This window comes from Etheostoma spectabile, chromosome 8, assembly GCF_008692095.1.
Source record: "Etheostoma spectabile isolate EspeVRDwgs_2016 chromosome 8, UIUC_Espe_1.0, whole genome shotgun sequence".
In the NCBI taxonomy this organism is placed as follows: Eukaryota; Metazoa; Chordata; class Actinopteri; order Perciformes; family Percidae; genus Etheostoma; species Etheostoma spectabile.
In genome coordinates this window covers 4,087,111-4,108,694 of record NC_045740.1, presented here as the reverse complement: position 1 = coordinate 4,108,694, position 21,584 = coordinate 4,087,111, and the positions used below count along the sequence as shown (strand labels likewise).

General features: G+C 36.2%; 4 protein-coding genes and 1 long non-coding RNA gene across 8 annotated transcripts; 4 read left to right on the top strand and 1 right to left on the bottom strand.

The window, feature by feature from the left end:
• Positions 1-68: 68 nt before the first annotated feature.
• Positions 69-3,842, top strand: tnni4b.2 (troponin I4b, tandem duplicate 2). The gene is made up of 8 exons (XM_032523265.1): positions 69-277; positions 1,122-1,145; positions 1,268-1,271; positions 1,373-1,414; positions 1,536-1,667; positions 2,802-2,891; positions 3,137-3,310; positions 3,495-3,842. Exons 2-8 carry the CDS (start codon positions 1,135-1,137, stop codon positions 3,579-3,581), a joined length of 540 nt encoding a protein of 179 aa, XP_032379156.1. The 5' UTR covers positions 69-277; positions 1,122-1,134; the 3' UTR covers positions 3,582-3,842.
• On the bottom strand, positions 3,064-15,796 carry LOC116693937 (uncharacterized). The gene is made up of 3 exons (XR_004333034.1): positions 15,609-15,796; positions 13,243-13,384; positions 3,064-3,287 (listed from the first exon to the last, which is right to left on the bottom strand). It is a non-coding gene; the product is annotated as an uncharacterized LOC116693937 (long non-coding RNA).
• Positions 6,100-10,182, top strand: LOC116693935 (troponin I, slow skeletal muscle-like). 2 transcript variants are annotated; one of them, XM_032523267.1, is made up of 8 exons: positions 6,112-6,203; positions 7,030-7,060; positions 7,196-7,199; positions 7,345-7,386; positions 7,997-8,128; positions 8,247-8,336; positions 9,329-9,502; positions 9,617-10,182. In XM_032523267.1, exons 2-8 carry the CDS (start codon positions 7,050-7,052, stop codon positions 9,704-9,706), a joined length of 543 nt encoding a protein of 180 aa, XP_032379158.1. In that variant the 5' UTR covers positions 6,112-6,203; positions 7,030-7,049; the 3' UTR covers positions 9,707-10,182. The 2 variants fall into 2 exon arrangements, with proteins under 2 accessions (XP_032379157.1, XP_032379158.1); XM_032523266.1 differs by lacking the exon at positions 7,196-7,199 and having other exon boundaries at positions 6,100-6,203; positions 7,030-7,064; positions 9,617-10,176.
• Positions 10,568-14,808, top strand: tnni4b.3 (troponin I4b, tandem duplicate 3). Of its 2 annotated transcripts, none has more exons than XM_032523263.1 (8): positions 10,568-10,716; positions 11,444-11,491; positions 11,623-11,629; positions 12,021-12,065; positions 12,203-12,334; positions 13,016-13,105; positions 13,234-13,407; positions 13,994-14,808. In XM_032523263.1, the coding sequence occupies exons 2-8, from the start codon at positions 11,481-11,483 to the stop codon at positions 14,078-14,080; spliced, it is 546 nt and encodes a 181-aa protein (XP_032379154.1). In that variant the 5' UTR covers positions 10,568-10,716; positions 11,444-11,480; the 3' UTR covers positions 14,081-14,808. The 2 variants fall into 2 exon arrangements, with proteins under 2 accessions (XP_032379154.1, XP_032379155.1); XM_032523264.1 differs by having other exon boundaries at positions 10,589-10,716; positions 11,448-11,491.
• bpgm (2,3-bisphosphoglycerate mutase) lies at positions 15,676-19,678 on the top strand. Of its 2 annotated transcripts, none has more exons than XM_032523257.1 (4): positions 15,676-15,895; positions 16,426-17,048; positions 17,495-17,691; positions 18,331-19,676. In XM_032523257.1, the coding sequence occupies exons 2-3, from the start codon at positions 16,448-16,450 to the stop codon at positions 17,668-17,670; spliced, it is 777 nt and encodes a 258-aa protein (XP_032379148.1). In that variant the 5' UTR covers positions 15,676-15,895; positions 16,426-16,447; the 3' UTR covers positions 17,671-17,691; positions 18,331-19,676. The 2 variants fall into 2 exon arrangements, with proteins under 2 accessions (XP_032379148.1, XP_032379149.1); XM_032523258.1 differs by lacking the exon at positions 15,676-15,895 and adding an exon at positions 16,279-16,347 and having other exon boundaries at positions 18,331-19,678.
• The last annotated feature ends 1,906 nt before the right edge of the window (positions 19,679-21,584 follow it).

Below are 21,584 nucleotides of genomic sequence, written 5' to 3'. Positions count from 1 at the left end.
TCCAGGATTAATCTTTTATTTTCCAGTTATTCAATAACAAAGATAATCATGATGATGTATTCATGCAATGGGATTGTGGTGGTTAACTTGGTGCTGGGGGATACCATGTAGAAGTGTACTTCTGTACAGTATGCTTGCTGTCAGGATAGCAGAGGCTATTTTAGTTGGCCACTCACAGAAGACAACAAGGGCCCAGTCAATTAGACCTGAATTTTCCTCTTGTTATTTAAAGAGAGCTACTGGTCAACTTCACAAGTTTTCTGCAAAGTTAAGAAAGGTATGTTGATTTTTATTATAATGATCTGTGGCTTAAGAATGTATGTGTGTATATATATATATATATAGATATATATATACATATACATATATATATATATATATATATATAGATATGTATGGAACAATTTAAAGAATAGCAGGGAACTTATTAGGCCAATGGAAAAACATAAACGTGCAAATTTACCGTAAAATATATATATATATATATAGTTTGATCTTTAAGAGACCAAAATAAGACAGGTATATCTATTTACTTTGTTGTACATTGTATGCATTTATTCAAATGATTATGTGCACTTTGGCAAACTTACTAATTTCTAATAATTTTAACAAATGCCACAGAAACGTTGATTTAATAGAGAGGTGACAAGAATCTTCAAGGGAATTAATTCCCAGCATAACAAAGGAGATAAAACAAGTGGTTTTCACAAGTGGTGAAAACTTACATTTTGCTATGTATATTCTGTTTCTGGCTGCCTTAAAATTTGGATCAACTCCAACTGGTAATAGAAAAGGAATATCATTCCAACAATCTGCAGCACTGACACATGCAGTGTTCCTAATTTAAAAGGCTTAGTGTTGGTATGTTGCCATACCGAAGTCTGGATGACTCTGGCCCAGTCAACAAGAGGCGAATAAACATATGAGTAGTATTAATAAATACTGTTTCATGAATCGCAAACTAATTAAATATTAGTTCATGTGTGTTTATAGCACATCTTGTACATGTTAAACAGAAAAAAATACTACTATACAGCATGCTGCTACTACTGCAACAACTAATACTGTTTCTAAGTGATGTACTTTTTCTGAACTTAATATGAATTATTTCACTTGTACAGACAAAAACCAATTATGTCTGAAGGGTAAGTTCTTTTTCATGTAAATGAGTATTTGTAAAATTAGAGTCATTCTTTGGATCTTTATCATGTTGATACTAACTCTTATCTTTTTCCTTTTTCTATCCACATCATCATACCCACCATAGACAGGTAAGTTATCCATATAATTAGTGTAGCTTATCTAAAACAAATCTTAATTTTGATTGTATGTATGTAGTAAAACTGTAAACTTCTCTGCTGATTTTGTGTAGAAAAAGTCAAAGATCTCTGCATCTCGCAGACTGGCTCTCAAGGTATTGTCTTCTTTGTCTTTACTACTTATATTCATTGCAAATAAAACTTTACAACACCATCCACAAGTCACAAAACAGCAATTATCTGTGCCAAAAAGTGAATAATTCTTTCTCAATTTAGACCAAGCTACTGAAAATTGCAGCTGTGATGTTGGAGAAGGAGAAGGAGGAAAAGAAGTTGGAGAGAGAAGTCACTTTGGGTGAGAGAGTCCCTCTACTTCAACTGTCTGGTTTGTCCGTACAGGACCTTCAGGTATGTGCAGGTCAATCAATAAAATGCAGTGCAGTAGGTGCATTAGAGGAGAGGTCCTAGATTTTGGAAAGTTAGCAGACATTAATCAAGAGGAACCTTTAAGATAAGATCAAATTTATAAATAAATAAATAAATAAGATTTAATAATCTCACGCTGGGGATATTCCTTTGTTACAGCAGCTCAAAAAAATCCACACACATCATAAAAAGAGAAATGCACAAAAAATATACAAAAGGTTTTACCAGAAATAGAATAAGAGTAATAATAATAATAATAATAATAATAATAATAATAAAAGTAATATTATGTACACTATAAATATCCTTATAATAAACAGACAGGTAAAAAATACATACACCGATGATATAAGATGTGAATGAATAGAAATGGCATAATGCACAGTAGGAGGTGACATAGAGTAATAAATAAATAAATATGCAAAGTGCGGAAAATTGTCAAGTGATGGCTCATGTTGCAGAAACAGCTAGCAGTGCTATACATTTAACTGTTGTATTAACCCTTGTGTTGTCATCCTGTCAACCATGGACTTGTTGTCCAACTGGGTCAAAATTTAAAATTTAGTTATTGTCATTTTTCGATTTTATTGACGCTTTTTAAAAGTTTTTGTCACTTTTTTCAACATTTCTTTAATTTCATGGTATACAAACCTAATCTATGACATGTTACCTAATTTTTGAGAAAAAAAGATCAGAGGATGTTGAGACTGGTATATGTCATAGTTTAGTCAGGATACTGTTTAGAAACCATTTAAAGAATAATTTTTGGGCAATTTGGTTGAAAGAAACCCGTGTTAATAATAAAAATAACTATGAAAACGATGAAAATGGGTTAAATTTGACCCAAGGAAGACACAAGGCTTAAAGAGTGACTTCTGCTGGAAGGAAGGGCCTGTGTTAATAATACATACTATAAGACAAAATATAGCTTAACATTCAATACATAACAAGTAACCATCTACACAGTAGTAATAAAAGACAATGGGGCTCCAATGTTTCAAAAATTACAAGTGTGTTGCATCAACACACAGAAAAACATAGACATGTGCAACATGCCAGAGGATTGCAGGGTTATCAATAAATGTTCCAAAAATATAATATATTTCTCTGATGCAGGCTCTGTGCAAAGATCTGCATCATAAGATCGATGTCGTAGATGAAGAGCGCTACGACATTGATGCCAAAGTGACAAAAAATTACAAGGAGGTACATGTTTATTCATATTCATTTGACTTACATGTGGATTTAATTCTGTTTTTACTTTATGGATGTATTAATTGTTTTTTCTTGATAACAAGATGCATTATTAATTGTTCACATTCAGTTTCATTAGAATTTACCAGCAACATTGTGAATTGTCTTACCGAGTGTGCTTTTTATCATTTTTAAAACAATTTTAAAGGTGGCTATGCTCTGTACTTTGTACTTACATTTTTCATTGTTTCTGGCAGATTGAAAATCTGTCTCAGAAGGTCTTTGAGCTGAAGGGTAAAATGAAGCGACCTTCTCTCAAGAGGGTGAAGATCTCAGCTGACGCCATGCTAGGAGCTTTGCTGGGCGCTAAAGTCAAAGAGTCTGTGGACTTTAAGGCCAACCTGAAGACTGTGAAGAAAGAGGAGGAGAAGGTAAGTACAGCAACTGTAACAGTAGATTGTTTAAAAAAAAATCCTAATTATGTCAGGCTCAATTGACTCCTTGGTTTTAAACTCAGGATCGATTTGAATTATGGCACAATGCTGTGGTATTGCTCATGTTATTTTTGGGTGTTAAGTACAGTAACACTGAGAATTATTTTCTTCTCATGAACAGAAAGAGGAGGTGACTGACTGGCGTAAAAACGTGGAGGCCATGTCTGGTATGGAGGGCAGGAAGAAGCTGTTTAATGCTGGGCAGTAGAGTTAAATTGATGGAAATTTTCTTTTAAAGAAAAGAGAGGGAAGTAAAGTTACTCTCACTGCTTACAATTGGCAACAATGTATTCATAAGTGTGTGTAAGTATTTATAGTGCATGTTTAGAACATTTGCAATATGCAAAAATATTTAAATTCAAAGAAATTGAGTATTTTTTGCACATAAATCAGTTATATTCTGTAGTCATTTTGTGGTTTTGTCATTTTTTAAATTGTCTACACTTACATTACAGATAAGCATATAGTGTGATTTGCTGTGTGTCTTATGTCCTCATAATAAATACTTCTAATCAACACAAAAAACTGATGCTAGAGTTCTCTTTTCATCTACTTCATTATCCACTAGATTGGGACACAACATCAACCAGTTGGTATTTATAGTTCCAGGTTGTCGACAGAAGCAGCTGAGAAGTATATCATCATCTGTAAATCAAAAGCAGACGTAACTTTCATATAAAAAACTGTGAACGTCCAAAAATAAGAGAGGTCGCAGGTTCAGGGCTGCAATAAACCCCTCAGTAAAGTAACACGGGAGCTGTCAGAGGACAAAGTACCATTCAACACTACTGTTAGAAACAATGATTAGAAATGATACAATCACTTGATTCATTAATCAGCAACTATCAACCAATTGTTTAAACACTTTTAAAGCAAAACTCCACTGATTTACAGATAAAGGTCAGCTAACTAGTCAATGCGAGAACTAATTGGCCTATTTAAAAAGTTACATACCGCCAAGAGTTTTTCAAGTGTGATAAATAAACCCATGAATGTCATAGGGATGTCATCAGGGTTACTCGGTTTGGGTTTGATGACAGAAAGTCTACATTACAAAGTGGTGGTTTCAAGTGGGGATTTCAAAGATAAGGAGGTTTACTTGACAGGGATCTAATGCTGTGTACACGTTCACTTATTGTATGTCAGCCAAATTTCTGACAGCGTCAATTTCTCCCACTTGATAAAAAAACTACAGATATGTGTGGCAGTTACATCTAAAAAGAAATGCAATATAAACCCTTACACAATCAATTCATCAAATTTGAAAGAAGCTATACACTGTTTTGTATCCGTTTTCACTAGTTGAAGAACTGATTTAAATGCAAGGATTGCAGTCGAGGTAATCAAACATGAGCACTCCAAAGGTTTTGATGATATTGTGTGATTGCAACATAATATGTAGATGCTGTTAGATGCAATAAGGGAAATTTAGGCCTCAGTGTTCTTGGAGCTTGACTCGTTATAAGGACTAACAGGATATCTCAGCTTCTTCTGCATCAGTTTTCACCGTTCTAGTCCAGTCTAATTTGTCTCTTGCGCAAAAGTGCAACATTAAATTGTTTAAATACTCCTTTAAATCAACTACTACAAGAAGTGAAGAAGAAAAAAAAAAGAAAAGTCTGGGGTGCTTAAAACTTAAAAACAAATCATTAAGGTGCTCTTTGTAAAAGGAACACAAAACTCCAAAAAAAAAAAAAGGTACTCTTCTTGTGAAAAATTAAAAAGCCTTTATTTAAATGGATATTTAACATCAAACTGTTACATTGAAAAAGAACTGGGCAGCAACCCACGCAAATTGACACAAAATGGCTTTCTTCAGGGTACTACAAGAAGTGATCTGAAAATAGTATTTGACCCCATTATTCTTGTTTAATCGTTCGCTGCCTACCTACTTACGTGAGGGCATAAGTCACAGCCCTTTGAGCCATTTGACTCCCTGTTACAACAATGACACAGATTGGACTCTGGCTGGCTCAGTTTACAAACCATCAAGTCCTGACCAGCACCTGTCCTTGTTCTTCTGCTCCCCTAAAAAAACTGGACTAACTTATGGCTTTGTTCTTACCTCAAAGGTGGTCCTGCAATATTATCAGGCTATTATATTCTGCCATCACACACATGCCAGCAAGGAGGATAGAAGATGTGCACTGAACATGAAAATGCTTCTTACTTTTCTGATGTGGTGAAAGTAAGAAAAGTACTCCATTAAAACTGATGCAAGAGTATGAAGCTAATTCATTTTCAATGTTTTCATTGTGTATTTTGTTGACGAATTTTCAAATTGACATGAACAAAGCAATAGCACATGGTCGCTAGAAATGGAGATATGTGACATGGCTGTTAAAAACCTCTTTGGTCTCAGCTGGTGAAACTATTAGATGCCTATAGATGGACACCTTTAGATGGTCCATATTCTCATTTGGACTGTGCTGTTTGTTCTAAAAATAAAGATTGATCAAAACTCTAACAAGTTGGCCCCGGTCAAATGTTAATGTGTGACACTGACTCAGCATTGTCGGCCAGTGGGCAATGTCTCTTTAAATTGTCAGTGTCACCTCCAACAATAACAGGTGTTGTCAAAATTACACCAGATATCCAAATGTGTAAGCCCATACATGAAGTTTTATTACCTCCTTTCCTGTCTGATACTGCGGAGATGCTATGTGCAAGAGTAAATGTCACTGTTGGTGGACAGACAGGGGTCTATTTTGGTGAGCCGTTTGCACTCTTCGCTGACACTATAAATCTGATAGAATTTTCTCCCTCAGAAAGTCAATTGGTGCCTCCCTCACACGTCTGGAGGCTCAAGGAGCTGTTCGACTTCAAGAAGGTACAGAGTTGCTTATATTCTGGTACTCGCAGATTAGAGTAAACTTGGTGTGGTAGGCATGTTGAGGCGTTGAGCTGAGATGTGTAAATAAGGAATAACTTCTCAGCATGCTACAAGTTTAAAACAATAACTAACAGTTGGTTAAAAAGTCTGATTCAGATTAGCGTCTCGTATTTACTCGGTTGTATTTGGATATTGTGATCAAATTGATTGTTGTCAGTTTACATGCCTGTGGATTATCTGGCCATTCAACTTTTTTGTCACCTATGCAGAAACTCTTGTGAGATATGCTAACACAACCACTGACCTAGCACTTTGCATATGACACAAATGCTTTTAAAGTTATAGTAAGTTTTTGTTATTATTGTTTGTATCCTGTACTAATGCATGTATATGAAACAGCAAATCAAAGTCTGTAATTTAACTATTAAATTATTTAATTTAGTTGTACAAACGTAATTTGTTACATTGTGTTACGTAATTACATTAAACTATCCAGATTTTTTCATTTAAAAAAACTCCATTTATATTATTCTTTGATGACAAAAGCAAAATGTGAACTACAACAGTTTGGTTCTTAAAATATTCCAATCCGCTTTCCAACCCAACCCAACTAAACCAGGGAACAATCAGTGAATGTAAATAACTGTGCAGCTTTAATGGGCCAATACATTTTTAGAGTGTGTGAAATATTTTGACCAGAGAGGTTAAAAAAATCATCAGTCTTCAGCGTACAGCTCAATTTAAAATGTATTAAAGGTGAAAGATTTCTGTTTCTATTCTCTGCAAAGAGACGTTTCATTTTCTTTTACTTGTCCAATTGTAGAGTGGGAATTTGAGACAATCATGGCTGATCAGTGAGTATTATCAGTTCTGGTTTATTTTAATGTGATCATTGGTAGCTTCAAGGTACTGTATGCTGTAAAACTATGTATTGTAATGTATTCATTATGTTAATTTGTAATTTCTTTCTTTCGTTAATGCTCCAACAGACCTGTGAGTATCTATCATACATAATTTTAAAGCCCCCTTCTCAGTCCACTATTTGTCTATTAATGCAATTTCAAAAATCATATTTGCAAATGTGCTGTCCGTGTATTATGTGCTTGGTATTAAATAATTTTTATGTGTAAAATTATAGAAAAAATCAAAGATCTCCTCCTCTCGAAGGCTGGGGTTGAAGGTAAATTCTTCTTTATCTGAGTTGTTTCATGAATCTACTTATTATGAAGAATTTGACTTAAGATGTTAGAGTGCATAACTTTGTATGCTCTTTGCATAAACCACAGACAACTGGTTGATGTCTATTTAGACTTGCAGTATGCATTTACATGTGTGTTATTTAGGTATACATATTTTTATTGAAGGATGTACTGTATCATAATCATGGTTACCATATTAATAATAATAATAAATTAAATTTGAATAGCTCTTTTCAAGGACCCAAAGTCACTTTAATGACAATTAATGACATTGTTTGATAAGTATGTAGACTTTTGATCTATTTGGTCTAGAGATTCCAATACATTGAAAAAAGGCAAGGCAAGGCAAGGCAGCTTTATTTGTATAGCACATTTCAGCAACAGGGCAATTCAAAGTGCTTTACACGAAATCAGTTAAACAGATAAAACACAAGTACAAACAGTTAAAAATCATAAACATTAAAAACTAATAAAACACATGAATAGACAGTTAAAAACAAAATAGAAACATTAGGACACATAAAACACAAGAATAAAAGTTACAGTGAAAAAAAACACCTTTTCATCTACTATTTTAATTGTTTCCCTTAGATAAGGCTGTTGGCAGTCGCTGCTCAGATGCTGCAGGAGGAGACGGAGCAGAAGATGAAGGAGAGAGAAGTTGCTCTAGCAGAACGAGTTCCTCCTCTAAATATATCTGGTCTGTCTCTGCAAGAGCTTCAGGTATTGAACCTTATTCAAATCTTCCAGTACATCATCACTAACTAATATATTATTTTGTGTTTTAGTTTATTATTTCATTTTGATACCACTAGGGAGTGTCTTTTACTTTTCTTTACAGGATCTTTGCAAAGACTTACACCACAAGATTGATGTTGTAGATGAGGAGTGGTATGATATTGGCCTCAAGGTGTCCAAAAATGACAAGGAGGTGAGCTGCTCATCACAACATGAAAGGGCGGAAAGTGAACAAACACTGCCTCCAAGTGGCAGCACAAAGACATAACAGAAGGGAATTGAAAATTTTAAATTTGTCTTGAGCACACAAGCAGGCTCCATAATAATTCTAGAGTTACATTATTTAACTGGCTTAAACATGATGATATAATGAAACACAAAACCAGATGCAGCGACATTTATATTCCATATTTGGGTTAGACCAATAATACATTTGGGTTAGACCAATAATACATTTGGGTTAGACCAATAATACATTTGGGTAAGATTGGCTATATATCAAATATGGGGTATTGAGCAATCACATAGTACTTACTAATCCCATATTATCAAACAAGGGTTAAAGTAGATGTTAACAATTGTTTTATTTGCATATTTTATTTATTTTCCTTCAGTGATTGTTCAAATACGCTTTACTTTTTTTGTTTTGTTTTGTAAAGTACTAGTGTTACTCTGTAGAGTGTTTGTATGGTTGGTACAATCTTAAAAGAACTATCTTTTGAGGAATACCTTGAACAAACATACAGTTGTTCCTTGAACCTCAACATTTTATAAAAGTATAGTATAAAGTTATCCACAACAAAATCTAAAGAATTTAGGAGTTTGACAAAAAATCCTAACACAAGGTCTACTTATTAGCTTTTAACCACTTCATCTGAGTAAACCACATCAGCCGAGGAAGACTGCAACATTTGGTTAAAAGCTCCAGGAAAACGGACATTACATAACATTTGCTCACAGTTTTGGATTATTTACCCGTGTTATTGATACATTCCAGTGTCATAATTCCATATATGGATTTGAAAAAGTGAACTGGTGGGAAGAATTTAGGAATCTTGGTATTTTTCCTTTACATTGTGTTCATGTAAATAAACAAATAGCAGTGAGGGTAATATGATGTACTTGACTCACAGTGGTAGAATAGCAACAGCACAATCCTTTCTTTCAATTTATTCCCCCGGACAGATTGAAAACATGAACCTGAAGATCATTGAGATTCAGAGTAAGTTCAAGAAGCCGACCCTGAAGAGAGTGAAGATCTCAGCTGAAGCCATGCTGAGCGTTTTGCTGGGCTCCAAACACTCACAGTCCATCGACTTCAAGGCCAACCTCAAAACAGTCAAGAAGGAAGAGGAAAAGGTAAGCCTGGTTTTTGCTTTAGGGTCTCGGAAACCTTCAGGTAACCACTGTTTTTGGTCAAATGATCAGTTTCATCTTAACTGTTTTGTCTGTGATATTCTATGTTTCCAACAGAAAGAGGAAGTGACTGACTGGCGTAAGAATGTGGAGGCAATGTCTGGTATGGAGGGCAGGAAGAAGCTGTTTGATGCCTCCGGCAACTAAAGAAACGTTTACTTTTGTTTATGAGATCTTACTATAATAAATTCTTTATCTTAATCCTACCTATTTTAAATCAATTTATGAAATGTAGGTAGGACAAAAGCCCTTAAAACCAGGATATGCTTGCTTTTTGTAAATGAAGGGAAGACAACAGATATTGTTTATTTAAAGAAGGACTATAGGCTTCAAGTGCTCTTTAAATGATTGATTTCAGAATTTGTTTAATATATTGATATTGTTAGACAGCTTTTTGTCATTAACTGCTTTGTAGTGATGCAGTGACTGTTTGCAGAAGTTCTTCTCTGTAGCCTTGGGATGGCAGCATAACTCTTTCAAACCATCACAGGATATCAGACCTACAGTCTCATATGGTGACTGTGGAGAAACATACTTATTTGTCCCTCGTACATTAACAACTGCCAGTTCATTATGTGTAATTTATTGCCATCCAGCTTGTCAGAAATTCTAAATGTATTGGCTGTTATTGCAGTGTTTGCTAAGGTTACTGCAGTAAAAGCATGTTATTTTCATATTTGGTGTGATCAAAACATGAAACCACTAGTGTTCTCTCAATAAAAAAATCCCAATCCTGGCATTGTTTTCCTTCACTGTGTAATTTCAAGCCCCTGCGGTAAGGACTGAGCCATTGTACATGGGTGCACACTCAACCAGGTGAGCTAGCAGGGCGCCCCACTGTAATTCATTAATCGCCTTGGATTGTATGTGGAATCAACTTAAATTTCACACTCATAATATTGGAGTAAAGCTCCTTCAAACTTTGACCTTGTCCTTCTTGAGGAGACGGATAAACTAAGAAAGCATCACAGGTGGACAGTCCCAATAAGATTTCACACCTCGTACATACTGGATATGAGAGACGCAGTGCAAGAATGGTGAGGACAGAGGGTCTATTTTAGTGAGCCACTCACATGAGCTCTGGAATCTATATATCTACCCTGATTCTCCCCGTCTCGTCTCAGAAAAAGACGCCCGTGAGTATTTGTCACCATAAGGTAAGGAGTATTATTTTGAAATATTACAGAACATGAAGGGATGAAATAACAAATGAAGGCTTTGTATTACAACATTTGTGCTAAAAATTTACAAAACATAATACATTTATCAGCATTGAAAAACAAGGCTGAGTTTTGTACTCTAAAACAGCATTTCTGTTGATTTAGTCATCATTTCTTACAACTGTCATTTTGCTCAAATGTCATTTAAAACAAAAATCAAATTAAAGGTATCTCATTTTAGAAAGGAACATCTTTATATGTAAATCAGAGAGGAGAGTTTTTTTCAGCTGGCTCGAGTTATAAATAACAGATCACAATGTGGAATTGATTTATCTCTTCTTACAATTTGCAACCTATTCCCATTGCTTATAATGTTGTAGTGTTGTTTCAACCTGGAATTGAAATGTTTCTGTGCTTATTAAATGATAAGTACTGTTTTTATTATTTAACATTTTTTATAATAAAAAGCAACATGAATCCTGTCTTTTTTGGTCTTGATTGATTATGTGTGTGCTCATTTAAAACAAGTATTTTTGTCTTTGTTTGAGAAAGTATTTTTAAGTCAATGACCTTTAGACAATGTCATAGATTGTTCGTGTCCCCTGTTATGGAGCAGCAACCTTTAGTATATACTGCACAATTTCTCAATCAGATGTGATGAATTTAGCATTTTTCTGTATGTGTACTGTTATGTCAAAAATGTTGTCTTCTTCCTTTTTTAAAGATAGATTTAACAGGGGGCAACACATACAACTGCAACCATGTCTGAAGGGTAAGTACTCATGTTAAATTTACTTTCGCCACACGGTGATTCAAATATTAGTATGTGAAATTCGAGAAATGTAATTGCACCTTTTCTGTTTCTCTTCTTAAAATATGGACATCGCTTTCCTAACTCGATAGGTCTTCGGTGAGTTGATTCTACTGTGACAGACAGACTATAACGTCTGAAACTTAATTTCAGTTATGAATTAATTGCATCAGTTGTAGAACTAAAGACTTCACTTTAGTTGGGATTATCAGACTTGTTATACATATTCTGCACTCCAAATCCACAAATATGTGCCTCGACTTTATGTGGAATTGATTGATTTAACACTTGTATATAATATAATCACAAGAAAAAAATTAAATAAGTAAAGGATAAAGGGATAAAGTCATATTCTACTCATTATGTAATTTGTGTGTTTGTTGACTCATACCATGACATGACAAATATGAAAAACAGTACAGAAATATTAATGTTGGATATTTGAAATGTTTTACCAGTATACTGACACGTATAACGGCTTCTTTTCCAGAAACCAAAGCCAAAGATCACTGCATCGCGCAGACTGTTCCTGAAGGTATTTTATGTGTAACTTTGTGTTAGTCTTGGGTAGTACTGTAAAACTCTTGTTCAAGAATTTACATTATTTAAGTGTTGTAAACCATAAATTGCCTGGTTGACTGAGGTGTAATTCTGTACATGTATCTGCACCAGACCAAACTGCTAAAGAAGGCCATGACTATGCTGGACAATGACAAGCAGTTCAGAAAAGATGAACGAGAGAGAACCCTCTCTGAGAGAGTCCCAAAACTGCAAATGTCAGGCCTGTCTTTGCAAGAACTACAGGTAGTCAAAGTCAAAGTCAGCTTTATTGTCAATTTCTTCACATGTCAAAACATACAAAGAAATCGAAAATTTCGTTTCCCTCTATCCCACGGTGACAAGAGGTAGATTCATAAGTTGTTATTAAAGCATTTGAATCCACATAATAATTTTTGTTGTTGATTTTTTGCTCTAAAGGAAGTCAACATTAAATCACATATCACACACTGTCTAAAGACTTTATGCAAATGATTTTCCCCCACCTCCTCCTTATGGTACTGGCCGCAAGCTATTACTTTTGGTTTTTGAGATATCTGTCACTGAGACTTCTGCTGCCAATCAGGGTGAATGAAATTGAGTTTGAAGTGCTTAAAGCTTTAAAAAAAATTACATTAAAGAAACCTTAATAGCAAGAACAATGTCTCAGTTAGTCTGAATAATCTGCAGACCTCAATGTAAAATACTTCCAATGAAAACTACACACAGCAAAGTCCTTGGATTAATCTACAGATCATACCAATTCTACAACAAATGTGGCATGAATTTATTTTAATCAATATTGTGGTATTATATATGGTACACTGCTTGAACACATTTTGCACTGTGCATGGTGTCTTACTGTGTGTCAGTGAAGTTATCCAGACCAGTTGCATTCAGAGAAATTGGTACTTAAACACCTTATACACTAAAGGTTTCTCTCCACAGAATCTTTGCAAAGAGCTACACCAGAAAATTGATGTGGTTGATGAAGAGCGGTACGACATTGATTCTAAAGTGACAAAAAATAGTCGGGAGGTATGTAACATATGTAAATGACCATTTAAGTTCTATACATTTTTACACAAATTTAAGGGATGCATACTGCATGTAAACAATATTCAAGGTAATGTTGAGGGTTGGTTTGTCATTTGTGTTGGAAAAAGATACAAGACCTGTCTCAGAAGATCTTTGAGTTGAAGGGCAAGATGAAGAGACCGGCCCTGAAGAGGGTGAGGGTGTCTGCTGACGCCATGCTGGGAGCTCTGCTGGGCTCTAGGGTCAAAGAGTCTGTGGACTTCAAGGCCAACCTCAAGACTGTGAAGAAAGAGGAGGAGAAGGTAAGGGCTGCTGGCTGCAACTCACACATCATATTATGTTGTGTCACTTTAATTCCATTGTCCAGCTGTTTTTAATGAGGATAGTCTACTTACTATAGTATTAGTGCTGATTTCGAGAGTCCGAGTTTTGGTAAGGAAGCTTTGGAAGTTTTGATTAAATAGACTACCTCTGCATCATCATTATACATTGGTTGCATCAAGAGTGCAGGTTTAATTTTAGCACTTTGACCCCAAATTTGACAAAAATCAGATTGCTGACCTAGTAGCAGATGGAACCTAGGATGCTAAAGCTAAAGATAGAAAAGGCACTGCTAAAATGCTTTGAAATGAACTTAAACGTAGAATGACACAACCTAAGAAGGTTTAATTTAATATGTTTCAAAAAAGAGGAAGTAAGAATGCAGTAGTACAGATATTAGTGTACAATGTTTAGGGAAGGAATATCATTCTTCTTTAAATATCAACAAGCATGAATTACGATATTTCCCTATATTGTATGCCTATTTGTGGTATACAAAATGACTACAAGTACTCATGTTTTTATTAGACTGAGCTGATTCAAAATAATCATCTTTTCTCCCCACAGAAAGAGGAAGTGACTGACTGGCGTAAGAACGTGGACGCCATGTCTGGTATGGAGGGCAGAAAGAAGCTGTTTAATGCTGGGCAGTAGAGTTTAGGTTGAATTACTCTGTAAAGATTTGCTGCTCTATAAAACAGGTGGAAACAGTGGATCATAAGACTGTTTTTCACTCTATAATGACGGTGAAGACCAGGTTAACAAGTAGCTTGTGAAAATGAGAAAAAGGTAAGGTGTTTACCTTTATGATAATTCATATAATACATATATTTTTTTACATAGTGTCTGATGGACTATGGTAAAATATAAGTATATATAATATCACTGTGTTGGTTTTGTAGTATTAGCTTCCTTATGAATTAATGAACACAATACCACTTTTGGCTCACGTCTAGTAATGTTATGATGTTACTTTTTGACCTCTGCTATATAGCTACAATAACAGGCAAGGCTCAAAGAAAAGGCAGATTTGTCTACAATTATCATTTCATCGATTTCATCAACCATCAATTAACATTTGTGCAATTTATACTTTGCCTGTATTGACAACAAAAGTATCTTTTGATGCATGGCCTACATTAAGATGACAACATAGACTATGAACATTTCTGTGTATCTTTGTGCTATCCAAAGAAAAACAATGTTTCTGTTAGATTGAAAGAATACACATTCCAGGGGGAGCTAAACTTGGCAGTCACTTGTTCATGGAGACAAATAAAGTTAGCATCCTGGAAAATGAATGTGGCATTAAAGTAAGACATTATGATGAGAAGCAGTGTTATAAATTGTGCATCAAATAATAAAATGTTAATGATATTGCTTGTCCACCGTCAGAGATTTTTTTCCATACAGTTTGTGCTTTTTCTGGTGAATTACATTATTGTGCGCACATGTTGCAAATCTAAAATCAGGGTTGTTTTATAACAATATTACATTTTTATCCATTTACAATTTCTCAATTGGTTTTCCAAAATGTATTAGCCTATAATCATTTGTTATTAATATATAAAACACAGCCATATTGTGATACGAGATTATTATCTACATAGCCCAATCTTGTATTATGGTCAAATGTAGAGTTACTCCCTAACCCCGCCTCAAGGTGAACCGTTACGTTTTGGGGTTGAGACCATACAGTCTATGGCTGAGACCTAGTTGGGTTAAATTAAATCCAATCTCATGTGGAATTAAATCAATAAACCAATTTGTCCTTTTAAACGACAAAAACAAGTGTGTGAATGAATGCAGCAATGACATGTATTGAAATCAGGTTTAAACAATAAAACCTGACTTAAATGAATCATGCAAAAACTGTTAACTTTTAAAGTAGTTTTAATGTACATTAGTATTTACCCACAACCGGTGGTTAAACGATCATTTTTGGTCTTTAGAAGTTCAACACTGACATAAGTTTGATTTAGCTACATTCTCCTCACTGTTTTTCCGAACACCTGCATAGTTTTAGGCGGGTAACGTCAACGTTGTAGCTTATATAAACTGTCCCTTCCTTCTGCCTTAAATTCTGATGCCTTAAACTGCTGTCTTTCTCCTACAAACATCATAAATCATTTCCACACTGTAAACCAGAATCAAAACATCAACAGTTAGCTAGCGGACGTACCTCTTCAATACATCCATGGTTGAGGGATAACGGTCCTCAGTTCTTCCCCCTCCTCCTCCTCCACCGTGAACATGCCTGGCAGTTACTACCAATCCAAATTTGGGCATTCACTTTGACAAAGGTACCGCCCTCTTGTGATATTGGACATTCTGATTTGAAGAACGGAATGCCAATCATCAACGTTCACGGGAACAACTGCTGTACATGGCCACCTTTCTTTAACTGTCTATGGTGAACACTTACGACAGAACTAGCTACCCTTAGACCGGATTTAAAACCCAAACAGGGTAAGACGACATTTTCACAATATTCTGATTATTTTGGAATGACGTTACAGGCCTGTTGCTCTGTTTTTCATACGTTGGTCTTGTCTACCTCGGTCTGAACGGCCATGATAGCTAGCTAGCTACTGTAATGCTCATTTGCATAGCAACACGTTTATCCATCCTCTCAGGCTTGCTACTATGCTCTGCAGCAGCTTCCAATATATGTGCATAGTAGTTAGCTAACGTTATCTATGATTGTCTTATGTCCAGCCAAATAATAAAGCTAGTTAAAAAGGGCAATTGCTGTAGATGTCTGCCTTTAGCCTGTCACTCGTTTAAGACAACTTCTAACCTTTTGCTGGCTCAAAGGTTAGAGGTTGTCTTAAAAGAATAAAAATAAGCCCCCTGGTCTCAAATCAGATAAACAGACCTGTGACTAAGTGAGTCAATACACTGTAAGCTGCAGATTAATGGTATTAAAATAATATAGTTTCACTTTAATTATCACCAACTGCATAACTTTATTGTTCATTTCTGCTGAACGTTTGCAGGTTGCTGCTGCTGGTGCTTCGGATGTCCAAGTACAAACTCTTTCTACTGAGGCATGGGGAGGGAGCCTGGAACAGAGAGAACCGTTTCTGTAGCTGGGTTGACCAGAAGCTAAGCGAGGATGGGGTGAAGGAGGCCCAAGACTGTGGTCGGCTCCTGAAGGAGCAGGGCTACAAGTTTGATTTAGTATTCACCTCCATACTCAGTCGCTCCATCCAGACAGCATGGCTGGTGCTGGAGGCCATGGGTCAGGAGTGGGTCCCCGTGGTCAAGTCCTGGAGACTGAACGAGCGCCACTATGGTTCCCTGATTGGCCTCAACCGGGCGGAGATGGCTCTACAACACGGAGAGGAAAAGGTGAAGTTGTGGAGAAGGAGCTATGATATCACTCCACCTCCGATTGATGAATCCCACCCGTACTTCCTGGAAATCTACAATGACCGCAGATACACCACTTGTGACGTGCCAAGGGAGAACCTTCCCCGAGCAGAAAGCCTAAAGGAGGTGTTGGACAGACTGCTGCCATACTGGGGCAGCACTGTGGTGCCAGAGATAAGGAAAGGCAGGACTGTGCTGATTTCTGCTCATGGAAACAGCTGCAGGGCTCTGCTGAAATACCTGGAAGGTATGCAACTGAACTGACCCAAGCTATATAAACAGTGCTCGCTCAGCATTTGTGATTGTGCAGTGAATGCATTCAGTTGAATTCAGCAACAGCTTCTAGACTCTACAGGCTGCTGTTTCTAGTTGTCAGTCATTGAATTAGGAAGGACATGTTTCAGTTCCCCAAATGGAAAGTTGAACTTATGTAAAAAGGCCAGTGAGTTTATGTTACATTTGGCTGTGGCTATTATGCCCATGCTGACCTTTTATCACACCCATAAGCTTTGGAGACTTCTTGTTCCACAGGACACTCCTTAACATAGTATTTGGACATATTGACTGTTACTTAATATTAAGCAACATTTTGTAACAGGATTTCATTACAGCGTTCATGCATATTAGTTTTTAAGCCTGATTGTGGCAAATTTGTCTAGTGTGATCTTAATATTGCTGTCCTTATTTCAACAGGTATATCGGATAAGGATATCGCCAGTGTGACTTTACCCACAGGGATACCTGTGCTGCTTGAGCTGGATGAAAACCTCAAGCCTGTGAAACCTCGACAACTCTTGGGAGACCAGGCGAAGATTCAGGCAGCAATTAAAAAGGTGGAGGACCAGGGAAAAGCCCAACCATCAACTTGAATCCACTAAACTGGCTGTAAGGGCCGTGACACACTAACCTGATAATCGGCCGTCGGACAGTCTGGCGAGGTCGGTGACTCAAGTCTGTTCAGTATGTTCCGTGCCGTCGTCCATTGAAGGGGCCGGCGGCCTTCATTTTGGTCGACCTGACATGCTTGGTCGGAAGGCGGGCACTGACGGCAGTCGGACTCAAATGACCAATCTGATTGGTAGAGTGCTAACCTGAAAACAAGGTGCGGGATGAGCGTGACTAGAGTCTCTTAAAATTGGACAAAAATCTTTTAAACTGATCTTTGTCGATCTGAAACAAAGATAGATTCAATAAATGCATGGCCTATTTCTCACTTAAAATGTTTTCAAAAACACATTTCGGTGAACTAGTTTAGTAAAATAGGGGTATCCTGAACAAGCTGCCATGACAGTCTGGCTGTGAATTTCCAAAGAAACCAGACCTACGTGACACGTTTGTCCAATCTGCTGCCGGTTTTCATTATTGGGCGACAATACAGATTAGCACCGCCTGCTGTTATGGAGAACTATTACGTCTCATCGCTTTGGTGTGTTCCGAGGCACTTTTTTAACCAACTCGGTGAGACTGATCAGTCTAACTGCCTTTTCTGCCGAGGGTCGGCCGTCTAGTTAGTGTGTCAGGGGCTTAAGACTTAACATAACTCTACTCTGGTTGCCTGTGCATACTTTTATTAGGTACATGTACAGTGAAAACTCTTGAGAAGACTTGAAGAGAATAATATATAATATCAGACAATAACAAATTGTTGTTAATAAGATTTTAAGGCTGGATTTGAAATTGCTGTATATGTAAAAGGGGCCTGACCTGGATACAGAACATATGTCACAGGTCAGACTAGTCTGACAGGAGTAGGAGGAAGTACTGTACTGTAGTGTAAATATGTTGGTGCTATGTGGTTGTATTATGTGTAAGCACTGATTTTTAAGCTAACTGTCCCTACTTATGGCTGAATGGTTACCCTAAAGTGGTTATTCACTAATTGACTCTACGTTGCAGCTTAATAGTAATGTGAAAAATCTTAAAGTACATCACATCTAGACAGAAGGAAAAAAATCACTTCTATCTAAAAGATGCTTTTCTGTTACATTGATAAGCTTTAAGAATATTACCTTGCATCTAAACCTGTGCCTTCATTATTAACATAATGCTCAAATTCAGCTACAGGTCTTGTGTTTATTTTATCTAAGACTAAAAGCACTCCGTTAACAAATCTTACCTCATAAAAAGTGATATCTAGAGGCTGTTCATTACAAGAATGGGGCAATTGTAAGCCACAGAAATGCTATAAATATGCAAAACCACCGAAATCCTCTACTCTCCCATGCATATGAGTTACTCATTACAGCTGAAGTATTCTTATGAGGATAAACAGCACATTTACTCTAACAAATAGTTTGAGGCGAAAACACTGTGGTTATTTGGATTTATAACTGGGTCATGCGTTGCACTTTTTGAGGGATTTTATGAGGATTCTTTTTAATGAACCCTCTTCCTAATGCTGTGACTAGTAAATACTATTATTTTGGGTAAATATGAAAATATTTAATTTTTAAAAACAAGCACTATCATTTTTCATTTTAAATTCTAAATGATCATACATGCATGCAATTTCATGTTGCTTATGTAATGTTAATAACGTGTAAAAATGTTACAAACCACTCTTGAGTGTGCACATTATGTCTTATACCGGCACTATCTTACTTCATATGTGTTATTGCTTTGTGTGGCACAGGCTCCTTCATCATTGTACTGTATGTTGTATTGTGTCTCTTGTTTGCACTGTACTGTGAATCATTTTTGTTTCATGTTTCTCTGCTACTATTATTTTGCACGCTGGTCTGTTAGGTCAACAGGGGGAAAGAGATAAGAACATGCACTTAAGAGGAGAAAATATAACATCTTCCTAGCTATTCACACCTTTACATATGAGAGTCTGCATTATGAAATAAAACGGAATTACAATTTTCCTAAAATATTGTTTCTATCTCTGTGTTTTGTGTCAATTTTAAGCTTCATTTTATCAATTTTAAGCTTCATTTTATCAGACGGTAGATCATTTCGCAACAGGAAGGCGAGTCACATGTCACAATGACATTTACAAATAGTGTGATGGAGCAACAGAAACAAATTAGAAAACAAACAACAATGTTGTTTTGATATGCCTGCAATTTTGATTCTGGTCGCCTTAAACCCACTGGAAACAAGAAACCACAGATGGAGCCAGAGGAGTGGCTCCTCATTTCACAACCATTTCTGTAATTTGGCCAAACCAGTGGGGCTGAGCCAGGAAGAAACCCTCTAATTGGATGAAAAAACTTAAATGGACACAATGATTAACATGATTCTTATTCCCATCTATGTGGCAGCAATGTTACTATGCATCCTGGTAGAAATCATACTGTTTGGATCACAGTGGGCAACACATTTTGTACTGCAGATGTGCATAATTCCCGGCATTTCATTTCAGTCAGGCATCTGAAGAAAACTTGTCATTTTACATTTCTTACCAAATCAGCATTCACAACCAGCAAGGGAATGAATCTAAGAAGACTTTAGCTTGTTTATGAATGACTTTGAAAATTATCAAATATATATTTTTAGGGCATTTTTTGAATCATTCAGAAAACGCACACGTATGCAATAAACATAACCATTAGTAGTTCAAAATCAAAGTTTGGAATTTTCTCAGACAGATTTTACACATCCTAATATAACCAACATTAATTTGATATTTTACCAAGACTTTTTTTAAACTCAATTATAAATAACGTAACGTACACAGTGTGTGTGTACGTACACAGTTTAACTTCAGCGGTGTATTTAGATTGCTACTACTACACACACACATGCACGCGTCAGCCCTTTGTGAGCATCAGTGAGTTGCAGCTTGAGCAGGCGGAGCATGTACACTGCTCGCTGTGCTTATAAACCTCTGGTTGCTCTCCTCTGCTGATTCCTGCAGGAACTCTGGTCTGTCAGCCTGGTAAGTTTGAGGATGATGATGATGATGATGATGATGATGATGTGGATGCTATCTCATAACTTACAGTTAGTTTATGCATATAAAGAGGAATGTTATTTTATGTACTTAGAGTGACTTTTATAGAAGAATTAGAGATTTATAATCAGCGTTGAGCAGATAATTACTGGCACTGCTGAAGTTGCGCTGGTCTCCATACATTACTTGATGTCATGATGAGGTACTGCAGGTGTAGGGCTCATTAACGAGTCTTACCCAGCTGGTTTGGATTAGGAACACATGCTCTTAATTTAACAGACTACAATTTACTTGTTGACACAATTTAGGTTTGATAGATTCCACACTCCCATAATCCTCCTGTTAAACATATTTTACATCTGATTTAATTTGGATAAACCTGTCTCAAATTAGACCTATGCTTTTGAAAAGTTGCAAGTGAATTACTCATATATGTACCATGAATCTCATTTAAACAAATATTGGAGAAGAAGCAGAAAAAAGGGCGAAAAGAACAGGTGTTAAAAGACTGGAGAGGATCTTGAAATATCTCCCCTCTTTTTTGTACAAATGTGTGCTTTGGCTTGAGAAGTGTCATCCTCAGGCACAGAAACAGCTGGAAAAATTACATGAAAACGTTAATTCTCTGAACAAAATATATAATTATAAATAGCGACAACTCAGCAATTACTACTTTACTGTAGATGTTGTACGTTTTACCAAAAACACTATCCCACGAGGGAAGTTTAATGACTTTTTTATCCGAACATTCTAATATTCATAACATGTGACTGGACTTGATTTAATGCAATAATTAATTCCTTTCAGTGGATAGGGCTTCCAGTTGACTCCTCAAGAAATTCTTGGGAAGATGAAAAAAATAAAGCTTGTATCCGTTAGTATGTT